The 20239-nt window shown below is 31.2% G+C and overlaps 1 protein-coding gene across 2 annotated transcripts in view; it reads left to right on the plus strand.

Moving 5' to 3' along the window:
• Positions 1-20239, plus strand: part of LOC145286230 (protein unc-80 homolog) — a 542234-nt gene that overhangs the window by 122438 nt on the left and 399557 nt on the right. Inside the window, exon 9 of one of the 2 annotated variants that reach the window (XM_080135050.1) lies at positions 19504-19731. The exons of the other annotated variant lie outside the window; for it this stretch is intronic. Coding sequence (XP_079991176.1) covers positions 19504-19731 — 228 coding nt within the window. The remainder of the gene's footprint in view (positions 1-19503; positions 19732-20239) is intronic. 2 annotated transcript variants of the gene reach the window in all.

Raw genomic sequence — 20239 nt, forward strand, 5'->3', positions numbered from 1 at the left:
TTTTCTTTTGATTTTTTTAGATTTTGCACAGAACACTTGTGTTTATGGAGCATGACATATGTTCATAATTTCCAGATTTCTTATTTCAAGGAAAAACATTTATAAATTGATTTGAGGTGTGCATTCACCCTTTTTGCAGACTGTTATCTTCATTTTGATAGTTGTTATTGTTATTTCACCAGGTTTTGACCAACTCATCCTCTGGCTTACTTCAGGTGATTATCCGTGAGGGGATAGGAATGCTGAGTCTTGTAACTTATCCCCAGTAATTACTGCCTTCCATAGTTGTTGTATCACCACATTTTGGCCAACTAATCCTCTAGCCTGCTTTCATAGGATTGAAACCGCTATCTTCAGACAATGTTCACCTGGAACTATAGAGACACAATTATGAAGATGAGAATAACAGTCTGCAAAAAGAATGAATGCACAAATTATGAAGCCTCATCTCGAAGGATTCCAAAAATAAAATAATAAAATGGTTTGAGGTGTTTTATGTGTTTATAATTTCTGAATGTTATTAAGTGTTGTGGCCTTGCAGGCCAGTAATAATCAAGGCAAATGTAATGCGATAATTAGCAAAAAAAGTGTATTAACAAAAATATGTTACAGAAGTAGATGCTATGATTGCTATGGATCGTTGCATTTATTGCCTTTGGGTGAGTCCATTTATTCCTGAAATGGATAGATCAGCTTACCCATTCGGACTACTGTTCACATCTTCATGGTTATTCTCATAATGCTTTGGTCAATATAACCTTAGAACTTATAATTAGTATTATCTATCTATATATATATAAAAGGCAAAATGTGTGTGACCATTTCGTGTATGTCTTCAAAAGGCTTTTCTCGCACACGGTCCCGGGTTCGTTACTATCGCTTACAACCGTGTATATAGGTCCTATATAATAATATCTAGGAATTAGGAAAGCGCGTAGCATATAGATTTATTTACGTCGATTTTTGCAAAATTATTGCTATTTTGGCTTCTCACGTGTTGATTGGGCTTTTTAGTATAAATAAAGTGAAACTAAACTTAAACGACGTCTTCGGCATTGCGCCGGGAAAAACGTCCAGGAGCAATCAGCTTTGACAGTTGCTATTCAATCTGGACAATATCTGGACAATTGGGAGCTGCTTTCACCCTCCCCAACATCTGTTGGGGAAAGAAACAGTTAAATTTGGGTAAACTAACCCAAACGCTGTGTGGCTTCTATTTGACCTTCTTAATTAGGTCAAATGGAAGCAGCAGAGTTAACTTTTATTGCGCACGCCTGTTTTTATAGTTAAATAACCTGCTTAATGTTGTCTGTCGCCGTGGCTCAATGGTTAACGTAGCACGTTTTTTTTTTTTTTCACACATTAATTTCCAACTCAAGGGTACGGGTTCGATTCTCATACTTACCGACCAAAACATTTTTTTTTTATTATTATTTACCCCCCACCCCCCCACCCCGGAGTTTTGATTTACCTCAAGACACCCGGGTATCGCTGGGTACCCCCCGCTAGTCTATATATATAAAAGGCAAAATGTGTGTGACCATTTTGTGTTTGTCTTCAAAAGGCTTTTTTCGCACACGGTCCCGAGTTCGTTACTATCGCTTGCAACTGTGTATATAGGTCCTATATAATAATATCTAGGAATTAGAAAAGCGCGTAGCGTATAGATTTATTTACGTCAATTTTTACAAAATTATTGCTATTTTGGCTTCTCGCGTGTTGATTGGGCTTTTTAGTATAAATAAAGTGAAACTAAACTCAAACGACGTCTTCGGCATTGCGCCGGGAAAAACGTCCAGAAGCAATCAGCTTTGATCAGACAGTTGCTATTCAACGGGACAATTGGGAGTTGCTTTCCCCCTCCCCAACATCTGTTGGAGGAAGAAACAGTTAAATTTGGGTAAACAAACCCAAACGCTGCGTAACTTCTATTTGACCTTCTTAATTAGGTCAAATGGAAGCAGCAGAGTTAACTTTTATTTTATATTTTTATAGTTAAATAACCTGCTTAACGTTGTCTGTCGCCGTGGCTCAATGGTTAACGTAGCACGGTTTTTTTTCACACATTAATTTCCAACTCAAGGGTACAGGTCCGATTCTCATACTTACCTACCAAAACATTTTTTTTATTATTATCTCCCCCCCCCACACCCGGGCATCGCCGGGTCGTCCCCCCCCCCGCTAGTATATCTATAAAAGTGAAATTGTCTGTGTGTGTGTTTGTATATTTCCCTACCAAATTACTCTGTCAATTTTCAGTCTACAGACTCGAGATTTGACATAAGGGCTATTGAGATTTGGGAAAATCTTTTTGATTGGTTTTTGGCCAGAAATTTGACTGTTAAGGGGTCAAAGTTCAACAATTTGACCTTTAAAAACTCTACCAAACTCCTACGCCAATTTTGGATGTAAACACTTTAAATTTTAGATGTAGGTTCCTTGAACATGGATCAAACTTCGGTTACCTGGACATGAGTCCAATTGTTTAATATATATATATATATATATATATATATATATATATATATATATAATGCACATAAAGTTATGAACAGTACATAAGGCCCGAGCAAAGCTGAGCTGAACTTCTAGTCATTTATATTTGTTATTTATTTTTTTAACACAACAGCACTAGTTTATTTCTTTTAAGAACTTTTTCTGATCATTTTTGAAATCATTTATCATTATTATCAAGGTTAAGTGGGACGAAATTTCCTTGCCTTATGGTTAGGAGCAGAGTGTAATATCTGTTCTAGTGCTGCACTGCATTTTTTTCTGTCTTTGTTCAATGAAGGAGAGGTCCTTCTAGACTCAAACAATTTTTATTTCTGTTCCAATCCAGAGTTCGCTTTTAGTTGAATTTTTCTCTGCCCATTAAAAATCAACTTCATGTCTAACTTTATCCTTGTGGGGAGGCAAGTAAATAAGAACCAGGATAGATAAAGAAAGAGTATAAAGCAGGGAGAAAAATATTTTTCGCCACTGAAGTGCAATTAAATTCTGAGACAGAAATGACTACTTGCAGGTGATCATTTAGCACCTGGTTTGATCTGTTTTCTCTTTTTTTTTTAGAATTTATTATTATCTATAGATTGGGTGATTTCCCCACCCGCCTCCACACACTAAAAATCTTATGCATCAAGTTCTTAATAAACTGCACCATCCTTTATGCAATCCAACCATTTATGATACAAATAAACTTGAGTCTCAGTTTAATTTGTCCATCAAAGGTCAGTTACAAATGGGTAACAATCTATTCTTTATCGCTTTTTAATTATATGCAACAACACTTTATCGATCATTTCATTTGTGGAAATTATGATCCTGAATGGATCACTCACTGGATTTTACTCCCTCCTCTCAGATTTTGTGAGGTTATATCAAGGTTAATGTCTATGAAAACAATCACCAAACTATTCTTTAACTGTAGAGGTCCATCAAAAATCAAATGAGAGGAGTGTGTCAGATTTATTGACAATTTTGCACATCATATTCAGGTGTGTTTATTATTGAATAGCAATAAAACAAAGACTGTTGGACATTCATAACTGAACCTTGGTGGACAAGTCAAACATACACAAAAGTTTATTTGTGTTAAACATGGTTGTATTGCAGAAAGGATTATGAATTTTATTAATGATTCCATGAGTGGTATTTTATACACACACTCACACATCTTGTGCATAATGTTCAATTTCATTAACAAATTTACGGCATTTTAGATATGGCATTCCTCAAAATAAATGTTAACTAATTAAATTTGCTCTGGTGATGTGGGTTTTATAATTTTTTGTTTTTTTATTTTTTGATGTTTTTGTTATACCTTTCTACTAAGAATCTTTATGTTGGTTGTCTAAGTGGATAACAAAACCGTCCATCAAGAAAGGATACTTTCAGAAATTAATCTAATCTTTATTTACTGGTATCTAACTTTTATTTACTTTATTTAATGTAACCTTTATGTACTGGAATTTAATCTTTATTTATACATACTATGTAGTTAAAAAATAATATTTATTGAGCTTTAATTCTGAAAATTTGACTATGTATATATATTCTATGGTGTGGGCATATCCAAAAAATTTTAGACTCAATATTTAACCAGATTGCTGGTGAAAAGTAATAAGATATTGCAACATTGCACAAGGTTCTATGCTTTTAAGAAACAATCATCAAATGTTGCTTCTATTGCAGTTTGATTTTTACTTAAATTATTTCAATTCAACTGTGAACTCAATCATGGTAGAAGTTACATTTGAAAATTGTCTACTAAGAGAATAAAAGCAAGTGTAATGTTGGAATCTATGCATAAATTATAACTTTAAAAATTGTATGCTATGCTATATATTAAAAAAAATCATAACATTAAGGATTATGGATAATTATTAATAAATAATTGCCAGGAAAAATATTTGAAATGTTCATGAAGCAAAAATAAATGTTATTTTTTCTTTCTTTTTTAAATTTTTTTTTATTATTTTGTGTCTAGATTCAAAATTTAAATATTTTTAATAAATTCTATTATTGTTTATGAACTTAATGTTTTTGTTTATAATTTTAGTCTCTGATTTGTGTTTTGATTTAATGTTTATGTTAAATATTTTTTTTAAAACACTTTTGTTGCAAATAGTTTTGTATTTAAAAAGTATTTTTATTTTAAAAATACTTTGGATATTGATAAAAACTTTGTATTTACAAATACTTTGGATTTAAAAAAGTATTTTACATTTTTTTAAATGATTGTATTTTTAAATACTTTGTATTTTGCTTGATTCTTTGTTTAAAATAGTATTTTAAAAATAGTCTTGATCTATTTTTAAATGATATTTTTAATATTTTGTACTGTTTAAAGTTTGTATATATTTTGAAAAATAGTTTTTATCGTTTAAATAGATTACTTTTATTTTAGTTTTAAAAATTGTGTTTAAAAACAGCTTTAATTTTTTTTTTAATTTTGTAGTTTCTATTTTGAAAATTAGTTATGGTTTTATTTGTTTTATATTTTTATATTTATTTATTATTACTATTTTTTAGTATTCATTATTCAGTTTCAATATTTTGCATTTTAAGAGTTTCCATTTTAAAAGTTGTTTTTACTTTTTAAATTGTTTGTATTTATAGAACAATAGATTTAATTTTTGTAATAATGTTTTTGTCAATGGTTTTTTCATAATTGTAATGTGTGTAATTTTATTTTATTAGTGCATATGTTTTATGTAAATAGTTTTTATTTTTATATTTCATTTGATTTTCAATATGATGATTTTAGTCTCCTGTTTGTCATTTAAACTAGCTCAACTGAATCTGAATAAGAAAATGCAATCATTGAACAATTTTCCTGATGCATCTTCTGTCAAATTATATAATTAAAGAATTTATGATTTTCTCATTACCAAATATTAGTTCTAGCCAGATAAAACTGAACTACTGTATACATTCTCATTATGCATGTTTTAAATGCATAAATGCAAAAGTTGGTCCTATTTATAACTTTAAAATTTCAGGATGGTGTATTATTGCTGTGTTTAACTGTTTAAATATTTTATCGGATTCCCATCTTGTTTTATCTTATTAGTAAAGCAGTAATTGGGAATATAAAATCTCTTAATCTCACGGTAAGGTGAGCAATTTCCGGAAATTCAGACAATACTCATATAAAAAATATTGGGCAAGCACTATTTTTACATGGCATATGAACAATATGAAAAAGGAAAGAATTTCTTTATATATATATATATATATGACAAAGTGTAAAAGGAAAAAAACTTATTTTTTTATTCATCAGCGGCTCTTTATTTTAAAACTTCCTTGGGATGATTGATTTTGATTATTTCTTGAAATCAATCATTCCAAGGAAATCTTGAAATAAAGATGAAATGTTAACGAATATAAATAATTTGGGTTTTCCTTTTTCATTTTTCCATATATATATATATATATATATATATATATATGCAAATACATACTGTTCTAAATATATGACAAAATTTTAAAATGCAAAGAAAAATCTATTCATATAGATAGTGTTTCGGATAAATTTGACACTTTTTGGAAAGGGAAAAAAACATGTCATATCTTTGCCAATAATTGATGTATTCTCAAAAGTGCATTTCTTAGTGGATCTTTTGCCAAACATAACTCGAATAAGCTGCCTAAACTTCTACTTCCAAGTGAGATCAGAACCTGGAGCATGGTATCCTTTGAGAGTTGTCTGAACACCAGCTTTATAATAGCAACTCATCATTGTTGCTGTTGCAGGCAGTATTGCTGATTTTTTTTTCAACTGCACATAACACAACACAGTCAAAACAACACTTTCTATCATCCTTATTGCTAACTACTACTTCCATGTAACTCAAGTAAATATTGTTAAACATAAGAGTTCTTTATTAGACTTTTTTGGTCCCCCGTCGATTTATCGGAGACGTACCTATGATTTCAGTGGTGTCCGTGCGTCCGTTAGCCTGGACTATTGCCAGATAAGTGTCCATTAGTTTTTCCTGAAATTTTGCCACAAATTGTATTTCATTAAATAGATGTGCACAGTAAAAAAAATTTTTTTACAAAAATTCCCGTTGTGCCCCCAGGCGCTCAAAAGAGGTTTAAAATAAAAAAAAAAAAAAATGCCCCAAAATGGCCAAAAATGACACATTTTGCCCCATATCTTTTGATCCATCCATTAGATTTTTTGAAATTTGGCCAAAATGTGGAGCCCATTGTTCTTAATATAAATCCAGTATGGTTGACCCTGGCAAAATTCTGGTTCGTGTCCCCAGGGACTTTTAGTGCTAAAAATGCCTCTTTTTGTGGCTCTTTTTCATATTTCTCAACAAAAACTTGATATGTCTGACTATATAGTGGTTTTTCATGGTCAACTCAAATATACATGTGTTAAGGCCTGAAACTGCACCATTATCCATCTACACTGGGATTCTGCATCCCCAGGGGCTCTAAAGAGTTCAAAAATGCCCCAAAATGGCCAAAAATTACACTTTTTGTCCCATAGCGTTTGATCCATCTATTAGATTTTCCTGAAACTTGGCGAAAATGTGGAGGTCATTGTTCTTAATATAAATTCAGTATGGATGACCCTGGCAAAATTCTGGTTTGCATCCCTCTGGGACTTTTAGGGCTAAAAAAAAAAATGCCTTTTTGGAGCTTTTTCATATTACTCAAGAACTTGATATGTATGTCTATATAGTAGTTTTCCATGATGCTGAATTCAAATATATTTGTCTTGAGGCGTGAAACTGCATTGTTTGTCCATTTTCACTATGATTCTGCATTCCCAGGAGCTCAAAGGGGGTCACAAATGCCCCAAAATTGCAAAAAATGACACTTTTTACCCCATAACTTTTGCCCCATCCATTTTTCTGAAACTTGGCAAAAATGTGAAGGCAAGTTTGGCCTTGCACACTTCTCACATTCATCATTTCTTCACTATTTTTTGTGGCATCATCTCACATGCAAGATGTCAAGTCCATTAAGCATGCAGAATATTATATCAGACCATTTTGTACTATTCAGTTGCCAGATTATTTATCAAATTTATAATGACATTTAGATTTTATTAATAGACTTTTGATGGTATGTGGAATTGCAGTAACGTGCTAATACAATGCCAGTATTTATTCTTTATTATTGTTATAAATCTATCCGAAAGGATATTGAGCCCTTTTGGATGTACAAAGTCTGCTGATGATATGGCTCTGTTCTAATTTTGAGAAGTCAATTTTCATGTTATATTTATACTAGCAAAGTCCCCCGACCTTAACCTTTGACCTTGATCTTGAAAAATGGTGTGCATCATCTCTAGGTCGGAGACCATCATCATGTCAGGTTTGATAAATCATGATCACTCCACTGATGTGGGCTGTAGGAAAGTGTGTGTGTATATATATATATATATATATATATATATATATATATATATATATATATATATATATATATACTATGACTTTGACCTTTGATCTTCACCTTGGAAAATGGTGTACACCATCCCTAGGTGCCCTAGGTGGGGGACTATTATCATGCCAGATTTGGTCATGATTGGTCCAGTGATGTGAGCCCAGGAAAGTTGTACACACACACACACACGCACACACAAACACTACTACTTTTATATATATATATATATATATAGAGAGAGAGAGAGAGAGAGATAGATAGATTTACTTATTTATAAAAAAACGTTACAAATACTTAAATATATTTTGTAAAGAAAATAAACCAGCTGAATAGAATTTACCTACTCGGTAACCAGTCAAAAAGTTCCATGAAAGTTCTATGAAAAAAAAACAGGGATGCTTATGCATTATATCAAAATAAATGTATTTTAAGTAAAAACATTGTTATGTAATTACATGTCATATCAAAATTAGTAAAAATTCCCAAAATAATTATAAGTAAAAATAAAATAATAATAACAATGTAGTTTTATTGTATTTGTTAATTTTCTTCTATTGCAGTCAATTCCGTATGACTTATCTCCCTTGTTTTGTTAATTTCTGTGATTTCAAATTAAAAAATAGCAGATTTTTTTTTTTACATAGGCATAACCTCTTATCAAGGCCCAGAGACCACTCGAGGATAAGGGTCAAGAGTGTACAGTAGTCAATTGGACAATATAGTAATCGTTAGTAATGGAAATTCGGTAAATTTGTTAACAAGTGAAACGGCTCATCAAGACTTGTTTACGTTGGACTTGAAGACAACCATATTGTAGTCAACTGGAAAGCAGGAAAACGGAAGACAATTCCACAGGCGTGCAGTTTTAAGATAAAGAATTTACGATAATACCGATTTTTTTTTTCTTATAATTCTAGTAGGCCTTCTATTCGATCATTTTTCTTAATTTGGGGGAGTTTTACTAATTTCGACATGACACATAATTATGTAATAATGTTTTTTTTTACTTAAAATGCATTTTTTATTATCGAATTATAATGCAAAAGCAGTAACATTATTATTATTATAACAATAATAATATAGGAGTAGAAGTAGCAAAGTATTAATGGTTACAGGTACAGATTCTGAGCTTGACATACCAGTTTCAAATTCTCCTGGAGCTACTGAATCACTTTCACTCATATTCCTAGGAAAGGTATATATTCCCTTATTTTGTTTTTTATTTCATATTCCATATTATATATTTATTCATATTCCATCAGTGATCTTTCTTGCAAAGGAGGAAGAATTGTTGTTTTCTGGGTCGGAATTTATTCCATTTAACACTTATCCTTGGCAAGTTTTTGACTTGAATACTATTTTTTTAGCTCCTTATATCAAGTGGCTTCATGCCTTGTCTGAAGTGATTTGCATAAAAATATACCCCCCATCCATTTATGGAATAAATAATAGAATAGATTAAAGCCTCAAGACTTCATTTTTGCAACTAATCTAGGAGAAGGAAAAATTCCAGTCTTTCTCTGTTTATCCTGGACTTTTCCTTGTTACTGAATTTGGATTCAAGCAATGATGGTTCAGGAGAGGTGCAATAGGCAATTGCGCAACCTTTGTTTCACTGCAGATTTCCACACTTGTATGTTTACAGAGAGATATCTATTGTCTCTTGAAAAAAACAATGCAGAATAGAAAGAGATGCTGCACAAAAGTATTAATATGAATGACACTCAACACTTTTCAATAAAACTGATATTCAGCAAATGTAAACTTAAATTACACATGTATCACTAATTTAATGCCTTGTCAGTATTCTTAAAAAATGTTTATCCATCACCTGATGTCCATTTTGATTAAAATCTATACATGAGTCATAGAATCTTTAATTCATTTCTTGAAACACCTGTGCAGCATAAATGTCACCTATGTGCCAAACGTTATCTCATTTAGAACAAATTATTGACATAACACACATGGTAGATAAAATAAGGCAAAAAAAAATGTCATCATTTTTCAAGAGTTTTTCCTCTGAACTGGTCACTATTTTCCAAAGGCCACTCAAGGATGTTAAAGTGTTTATTAGGTTGATAATGAGACAACATCATACTGATTAGTAACGATTGTTGAAACTGGTTAGACTTTGATTATTTAAGACAGCTCAATAATAGTTGTTTACATTGAATTTGAAAACGGCCATGTTGTAGTCAGTTGGGAAGGAGCCCTGTGGTATTATTTTCAACAGATGTGCAGTTCTTCAAAAGAAACTTTGCTCATGGAAGTTTTGTTTAGTTTTAGGGAGAAAAAGGGAAATTATTGACAATGGTTGTAGCTAGACGAGTTTTTATTAATGTTTTACAAGAGTGGATGGAAATAGAATAGAGCTTAGTTAAACAATTACAATGAAAATAACCATAGCGTAGAGAAAGACTAGCAACTTCTTTTCTGTGAGATAGAGGCTGTAGAAAAGAGAAGAGGATATCCCTCATTAAATTTTGAAGTCGATTCTGTTCCATCATAGTACAAAAGAGATTTCTGAACATCACCTTCCCATATACCATCAGAGCATATTTACATAAGACGAACTTTCAAATAGTGTGAAATATTTCTTATTCCAAACTTGCTCCTTAGTTTTGATCAGACTACATCGGAAACATTTGTCAGATTGTGATATACAAGTAAATTAATGTTTATGAATTTTCCATTTGAATAAAAAGTATAACATTTTAATTTTTTTAGTTTTCAAACATAAGAGGATAAAGAAATATTATCTTTATATTTAAAACTATTGTAAACTTATGATTGGCAAATCGAATTTTAATTGTATTACTAATACACCTTCTATAGAATTTAATGTTAAGCTTTTCAGACAAACATATAGAAGCCTGATATACTGTGCTATCCATTTGTTTTGTAATTTGTTTAATAATATTCATTTTATCAGACTCTAAATTGATGTTGTTGCTTTTTTTTATATCCCATTATCAATATTGACACGATTATAAGCTAAGTTTTTAGCACATTTTTATTAAGGTAGTTGTTAGGTAGGAAATATAAGTTAATAAGATTTTTAAAAATTTCTATCAGTTTTAGTTTATACGTGTTGAAAATGAATGTATACTGAATATGTTTATATCTACCACAAGTTTTTTGTTTTTATTCATATGTACAATATTTTTTATCAAACCTAATTTCATTTCTGATATACCCGCTTTTATGTATAGCAGTATTATATCTCTTATTGTTGTTTGGAAAATTTCGTCATTGGTAGAGTTATTGCTTTTCTCACACTACAGTGATGTGTTTAATTAGGAAATCAGATATTTTAAGTTTCTTCCATTAGATTTAAGAGACCAACAGATTTCCTCTGGGTGCTAACACTTGATTTCATTACGATTTATTGAATTTATATCCAAGGGCTTTTTTAAAGATAGACGTTGTTCCCTTTATGGTTGCTATTTGTATATAGTTACAGCTTGGTCTTTCAGGGATTATTTTCCAGTATTTCTTAAGATTTTTGTTTTCATTAGGCCAGTTGCTCTTATCACAACTGATATAATGTTTATTTCTTTCAGAGACCATGTCGTTTTTAACAGTAAACAACATTAAGTGGTATAAGTTTGTTTTTAATCCATTGTTTCTTTTTTATTAATGTTTTACAAATTTTTATCAGTTTCACTGGCAGATATAGCAGTTCATATTTGAAAAAATCGGCTACTGTGTCAAACAACTCCTTAGTGATCAATGGATAAAATCAACATCAAATTGAATGAAAACTTTGTGGTTTATCATTGGTACTTTAAAACTATGACATTTTATTCTCCACTTCAATCCATTGCTTTAAATGTAATATTTCTTGATACTTTGAAATAAGATGTTTTGATTATCTTATTGATTTCTTCTATATAATCAGGTTGGGTTAATCAAACTTTCACTAGGTTTTGGTACTTAAGGCCAGTCTAATCTTTTAAATGGATATAGACTTTGTTTCAATGTAGTTTTTCTGCTCTATTACTAATCTTAACTCTGTCTAGCTTATTTATTAATAATATCCACATAATCATCATTATTAAAATCTAATTTTCTATGATTGTCATATCTTTTTGTGAGGAGATTGTTTTATATTTAGTAATGCAATGTATAGAGGTTATTTGTGATATTTCACAGGAATTTCTTTGGATATTTGTGCAATTAAATATTAATTAAATACTTATGCCTGTATATATTGAGTATTTCTTCAGCCGGGGATCCTTATTGACCTGAATGTTTTGGATTCTGATTCAGAGAACAAACCCAAAATGATCAAAGCATTTAATGATTTGAACCACCCCACTAAAAAAATATTAAAAGGCAGATAACACAAAAGCATACGACTACAAAATCAAAATGCTGTTAACCATGGTAACAGCAACTGTTCAACTCCTGAAAAAAACTAATTCGACAAAAAAAAAAACAGCCTCATGAAATACCAAAATTGAAGCAAATGCGAATAGAAAACAAAACTTTTGAAAAATTATATCCTTAAACTCATTGCATTTTACTGATAAATAAAAAATATATGAATATTTTTTTTTTACTGACCGAGAGAAAGCATTGCCTGTAGAGGCTAGTATGAGTAAAGTGTGTTAGAATAATAAAGTTAGAAAACCTTCTTAAAAACCATATTGTGCTTATCCAGTTTGCCTCGATGGTAAAAGATTAAAATTGCATAAAAACTTTATTATGTATCTATTAAGTTAAACAGATTTTTTTAATCCACACTACACTAAAATTTATGTCAATTCATTCAGTATTTTTGTTGTTATGAAATGAAATAAAATTTTATCAATAAACAATTTCTAGCTGCTATTATTATGATGACTGTATGATATTTAAACTCTCTTTTTACAAAAAGCTAATCAAATGGGAGATAACCAGTGACAATTTTACGAAAATGGTGGATGAGACATTTTGCTGTCAAAATGTGTTTTTTTTTTCTTATTCAAAACCAATACTCAATGAATGTGTGTAGTTTTTGGTGTACTGTTTTTTTTTAAACTTAACAATTATGTACATAATGTTTGTGTTATTTTGTTTATATTTTTCTTTTGGCACGCAGTTTTTAATATTGGAGCAAAACTGGATAAGCACCAAACTTACAATAAAGGAAATCAAGTTGATTCACTTAATGATTTGAAGAAGATTATTAAACTTCTTCTTAACAAGCCGGGGGAGGAGAGGGTAATTGATTGTGTATTTATGTTAGGTAGAAACTGAAAAGCTTGGTTATTTATCTCCCTCCCATGGTAAGAAGTCTGATGCAAGGGTTGGAAAGTGGGATTGAGTAGCCAGCACCCTAGGAGACAAACACTCTGTCCTGCAAAATATGCCTAGGCAGCTCCATTTGCATTCTTTAGTAGATATGTCTCAGTCAATTAGCAACAAACTAACCCTTTCTCAAAAAGAGATGGAAAAGCCTGGAAGGGTAGACTTTCTGGAACTGCATAGGACCACAACAGGGAAAAGACCATTTCAGATATGGCATAGCCTGTTTATTTTGGTGTCCAGGGAAAAAATCCCCTGGTTACAGTTGAAAAAGCTGTTTCATTTAACGTCTGTACTGATAGACTGTTTGGTCACAGCTTGGTCATTTCTGTTCTGTTTCATAAAGCACAATTGGGAACATTTTGGTTGATCATTCTACTTATTATAGGAGCAATTGAACTCATGAAAACAAATTTCAAAAATTACTTTGCAAATATGCCCGATGAACCAAGTGTAAGAAAGATTCAAACAATTGCACTCAAAGAGACAGTCAAAATCTTAAAAAGATCTCTCGGTTGGAATATCTGGGTTAGCGGGTGAATATTTGGTATCTGGTAGGATGCCCCATCCCTAGCTTGAAGAAACTGATAAGAAAATTAAAAAACAAAAGTTGATACAGTTGGAAATAAGTCATACACCATCCACTATGACTATGCAATTCCTACAGCTACATGCACAGGAAATGAAACTATTAAAATTGACAAGGAGAAAGAAGCGAGCTTAGTAGAAATTAGTGTCCCCAGTGATGCTTGGTTAAACAGAGCTGAGAGGAGAAAAGATAACTAAATATGACATGAAAAGAAACTGGAATATCCATCATTCCAGTAATTATAGGAGAAAATGAAAAAGAATTTCCAAAATTATCTGGAAAATACACCCGGTAAACCAAGTGCAGGAGAGATGCAAACACTTGCACTTAAACAGACAGAATCTTAAAAAAAGATCTTTCAGTTGGAAACTATGAGATAGTAGGTGAGTCTTTAGCATCCAGTAGAGTACCCTATCCTTAGTTCGACCAAAATAATTAAAAAAATTTTTAAAAAAAGGTGATATGGATCCCTGATTGGATAAATATGATGTATTGTATGACAGAGTAAAATATCTGTGTATATGTATATATTTATTTAAATTTGACGAATGTAGACATAAAATGAAAATTTCATACGGTTAAAGACATTTTTTTTATTCATGAATTCGCGTGATGATTTAAAAAAAAAATAATTAACGCCATTTGATTTTAATAATATTATCTTGCAGTGCTGATTTCTCTTCATGGAAGATATTGTCAATGAAATCATATCATTTACAGCTTTTATTTGACCTGCTATTTCATTTTAATCACCATTTTTATTTGTACCTGTATACAGAAAATGACCTGACAGAAAATTAGTCAAGTGTTCATTTGTGACTATCATTTTATCCAACAATTGTTTGCTTGTTTTTTTTTGTTTTTTTTTTGTTGTTGTTGTTTTGTGATGTTTTTTTTTAATTGTTTAATTTTTCCTTTGTTTTTTGTTTGTTTGTTTTTCCTCTCGTTAACAGATACCAAATCAGATTGACTTATTTTTAATCTCTTTTTTTGTTTTCATTGTGTGCAAACCATGTTCTTGTTTCTCAGCTTTCTTTTCACACCTCAAAGATTGTGTCGTGTAAACCTGTTACCATTAACCTTCTAACTGGCGCTATAAATCAAATTCTGAGTTAGACAGTTGGTATTGTAGCATTCTAATCTTTGTGCTATTCTTGAGAAAAGGGCATATTTTCATGTTATGACCAAAACAGTGCATAACGGATAAAGTAATTTACACTTCAAAGAGAAACAAAAATTACCTCATTTGTCTTATTTGGATTCTTTGAACTATTTTTTTATCTTGAGTGTTATTTTCACAACTTTTTCATCCGATGTAACCTCCAGCCTTCTTCAGGTGAATTTTTCTGAAATCTTTTTATCAAACTCAGGAATCTGCATGGAATTCTGATTGGAACCTTTATTTTAATTCATGTGGGTAGCATGTTCCCATTCTATCAGCCATGACTGAGTAGAATTGCAATTCACAGTTGTTTTTTGAGTGTTGCCCACACTAAAAATTAAACTTTCAACATTCAAACGAGTCTAACTTTACAAGCTGAATTTTACCAAGTACTTTATCCACTATGCCCTTGTGAAAGTGTTCCGTTTGAAATTCTGTGCAGATTTCAGAGTTAGAAATATTTCCAAGTCCAACAAGATAGATCTGAAAAAGTTTTGAAAATAATACTCAAGATGAGAATAGTAGTTTGACTAATCCAAATAATATGAATAATCAATCCTTATTGAAAAACTTCAGAAACAAAATAATCTGAAATGAATACTTAAAAAATTATGTTTCAGTTTTTTTTTTTTTTTTTTTTGATTAAGATTGATATTTTGTGCTATTTGAAGCATTCAGCTTATTATTCTTATCTTGAATGTTATACTCACAACGTTTCAAATGACGTAACCTCTGACCATCTACAGATGCATCTTTTTGAACTTTAGAAGCTGTAAAGATGTTCAAACTGAGCCCTTTATTTAATTCATAGTAATAGATTGCTCTCATTTCATCAGACCTCACCGGGTATAAGTGTTAATTTTTATGTTATTCTTATCATTGCCACCAGTAAGGATTGAACCTTCAGGCTCCAAATGACTATCATTTAGAACTGATTATTAACCAACACTGTTACCTGTTATGCCAAGTGTCCATGACTAACTTAGAGCAACATAAAAATTAACACTTCTATCCAGTTATGGCTGATGGAATAAAAACAGTCTACTCCTGTGAATGAAATAGTTCAGTTTGAAATTCCATACTAGTTTTCATGTTCAACATAAAGATTCCCAAATTTGACATGTAGTTAAATAAAAGAGAATAACATGGTTGCTAAGGACACTGGTGGGTTATTCCAATTTAAGCATGGAAACCCATACTGGAAGAGAGAAAGAGAGAATAGAGTTTCAACGCTGGGTAGGTTACTATTATTAGTATTTATTTTCGTTACCTTAACCACTCTAAGAGAAAACTCAGTGCTATGAGACACAAAATAAAGGGAAAATATGCCCAAATACAACGTACACATTTATTTACATATTGACAAATGTTAAGTGGACTTACAGCACAAAATAAAAGAATATACAATAAATCGCATTATTACTCATCACTCAGGATGGCCTCTACCATATATGGTAGGTTATGAATCTAAGACAGTGTTTCTTCATACTTCAATCATGTGGAAACCTGTCCAGTATAGTGAACTCTATTCTCTCTCTCCCGGTAATCTAGGTCTCTTTGTTCAAAGGGAAATAACCCACAGGTGTCCTTAGCAGTCTGTGTCATTCCCTCTTGTTCTCCTACACACTTGACCAAGTTTTGATGTTACATTGGCTGAAACCTTGTAATTCTAACAATCCAGCTGAGAATAATAATCCCAAAAGTATGTAGATAGTTGTTTCAAATGTTTGAATTTAAAATGTATAGCTATTATGGTTTTAGCATATCAGTTAACACATTAAAAGAAATTTGGTTAAATGCCACAAATTTGATGATAGTTTATGAAATGTTTTGTTCACAAAAATGTATATTTTTTTGAATGCTTACTTGTGAAAATATAAAGATCACTAATTTCTATCAATTAAGAATGTATGTGTTACCACATTAGAATATTGCCAGGTAAATGGTTAAGACTAGCTTGTCTATACATTTCCTCTTATTTGTTGCTGTTTTAAATGTGAAACCCTGTACTGTTTATTTTTCTGATACTGTAACCGCTGTTATGAGTTTTTGCTACTATACCCTTCAAATACAGCTAAAGAACAGTGGTTTCCAAGCTTCTAGCAGAGCTATCCAGCATTGTCTGGGAGCATGAATAACAAAATAGAAAAGTTTTACAAAAACATGTGTGACATCATTCTTTTAAACTAATTATCCTCTCCCTTTTTCTATGTTTCTGTTTGATTCAATATAATAAAAATAAAAAAAATACTGATTGACCTTTATGGTTCCATTAGCGGGGTTACTCAGTGTTGCCAGGAGTATGGGTAACAAGATAGAAGATTTAAAAAATGGCTTTATAACATTTTTGTTTTAAGACTCTTTCTCTCCCTCTCCCACATACGCACACATTTTTTCTTTAGTAGCTGGCTCAATATAATAGAAAGAAAGCAGGAAAAAAAAGAAAAGTTGCAAAGCTCACCGATTGTTTGACTTAGTTCCAGGCTTGATTTTGAAAACAATTTGACACTTGTGCATTCTAGTTTTTGAGGAAAATTGTTTTGCTTTCATTTTTGGAGATGTCCACTTGGAACAAGGGAGACAATTCAAAAAGTTCTGACAGAAGTTAAAATTTTGTAAAAAAAAAAAAAAAGAAGCTTGTTTCAAACAAAAAAATGTCATACACTTTCTAATAATGACTATTCAGAACTATTTATAATCACAGAAGTTTAATTCTGTAAAAAAAATTGTTCATTTTTTAAGTCATGCATTTATGCATTTTTAGATAATGACTATTTTCATTCATTTCAGAAAAAATACAAAAAAATGCCCGTTTCGAAATTCTGATTATTTTTTAATTTAATAATTTAATTTAATAATTTAATTTAATATTTAAAAAAACAGTTATTTTACTTAAATAAATGTTCAGATAATCAATGTTTTACTTCATGTTATTCTGTTAGTGTATTTGTTTTGCTTTTACCAAAAAGTTACGTAAACCTTTAACATTTTCAGAAAATTTCTTGAATTTTTTCCTCCTGTTCAGAGTGAATGTCTCCAAAAAAGGGAAATAAAAGGAATTATCCTCCAAAACTAAAATGCACAAGTACTAAATATTTTGTTGTGAAATGTTTTTTAAAAAAATTTTTAAAAACTTTTATGATATACTCGCACCTCAAGGCAACCTGAAAATAATAATTTAATTAAACTAAAAATAGACTGTAGTTTTGAAAAAAAAAAAAAAAAAATCGGTACTTCTCTCTCAACTCAGGCAGAGGTATCCTTAAAATCACTAATGTTCAACTCTTCAACATTTTCTCCTCTTATACAATCGTCTTTGGCTGACAAGGCAAGAACAGATCAACTGTCATTGATAAAATATCAATCTTATTTACTCAGCACCGTAGATTTTTCTTATGGACTAATGAGTCTTATTAAGGTCCATAGACTACTTGAGGATAAGAGGTAATAAGTTTGTCAGGTATACAGTGAAACAACAGCATGAAGATTGGTAACAATGATTGAAACAGAAATTAGATTTAAGACAACAGCTCAACAGGAACATGTTAAAATCTGGCTTATTGTTAGGCAGTTGGCACATCAAAAGCAACATAAAAATAGAATTCCATGGAGAAAATCAGGCATGTACATTGGCCTGAAATACTAGCCAGAAAGTGGATAATATTTGGTTCTATTTTCCATGTGAATGGAATTATATATTTTTGATTTCCAGAACAGGAGATTGCATTCTTCCATTGACTAAGAGAGATAACTTGGATATAATTCATCCGGTTATATCCTTGTTCTTGTCTTACAAGTACTTCCATGGAATGTGCTCCAATGAACTTAATGCATTTGTACCCCATTAACAAAAATACCCTACCCCACATCCAGCAAAATCCCATCTTCAGTGTGGAAGTCTGTAGATGCTGGAATATTTTCTGCTCTGGTAGCACCTTCTCTGAAACTTGCTTGGCATTTGAAATTCCTTTCTTGCTCTCTGTTTCCCCAGACATAACAACATGCAGAAATTTAAATGTAATGTGAACAAACATCTTGCTACCAATTCCCCATCTAGGTTGTTCTTTTATAAACTTGGTCCCTATCACAGTAGCTCCTTATACGCTAATGGCAAAGAAAATCAATCTGAATAATTCTTAAGTCAGCCATCATAATACATTTTCTCTGTTACAATATTTCAAATGTAATCTGACTATTTGGCGGCAAATATAATTATGTTTCCTGGCACACTATTGTATCACATAGTATTTGGGAACCACTGAGCTATAGCAGTTATGCAACAGTTTCTGTTACAATGATATTTTCTCCTTTTTTTATTCTTTCATTATTTTTCTATCTGCCTCCTTTCTGTTTTTTACTGAGGTTTTCTTTTTCTTCATTTTTTTTTATGTAGATATGTAAAAAATCAAGTTGCCTTGCTTTCTTTTTGAACTTTTTTTTTTTTTTGACATTTTGTTTTGTTTTCTTTATAATTTCCATTGAAGCCCTTTTTTTGTGCTTGCCAGCCCCGAAAGAAATATTTCGTCCTACACTGTATTTTATTTAGGCAACAAAAGTCATGCGAAGTCAGACCAGGAAGAAGATATCACATGCGATACCCCGGTGTTAGACCGCAGGGGCAGTCGAAGTGAAACTCACTTCTACCGGGTCAAAGGTAAAATGTCCTTCCGTGCTGCAAGCCATGCTACATTGACATTCCTAAGTGCCAGGAAGAGAATAGAGGATGGTATTAAGACCCTTGGCAGACGAATGAGCCGCCGAAGCAGTATAGATGGTAATACATTCAACAGTTTTTAGAAAGTTACAAGTTATAACTAAATTTGCTTTCTTGTAATCCTATAAGCACCAATGGTTGTATCTTGTAACTGCTTTATTAGGCCCTATATATTTTATACATATGTATATATATATATGTATACATATTTTTATGCTTCAGTTGATTCTCCTTGCGAATGGAATCCTTGATGCTTTAGATCTGTATATAGAATGCATTTCTAGCCATTTTTAACAGCAAGAATTTAGTAGCTGAATGCAGGAAATAGAGATAAATATAAATTGAATGTTTTTAATGTTGTTTTTTTTTTCTTCTCTCAATAGACAAAAATGCTTTCTGGTCAAGAGAGGCCAAATGCATATAATTGGAACCCATGTTTTATCGATTAGATTTTTCAATGATCTTGCATCATTCTGCACTTCTGCAATATTGGCTATGCAATTTTATCAGCCGTGCACAAGTATTCTGTCCATTCAAACTTATATAGATAAATATTGATAAAAACACA

This window comes from Euprymna scolopes, chromosome 10, assembly GCF_053919585.1.
Source record: "Euprymna scolopes isolate OS-2025 chromosome 10, ASM5391958v1, whole genome shotgun sequence".
Taxonomy (NCBI): Eukaryota; Metazoa; Mollusca; class Cephalopoda; order Sepiida; family Sepiolidae; genus Euprymna; species Euprymna scolopes.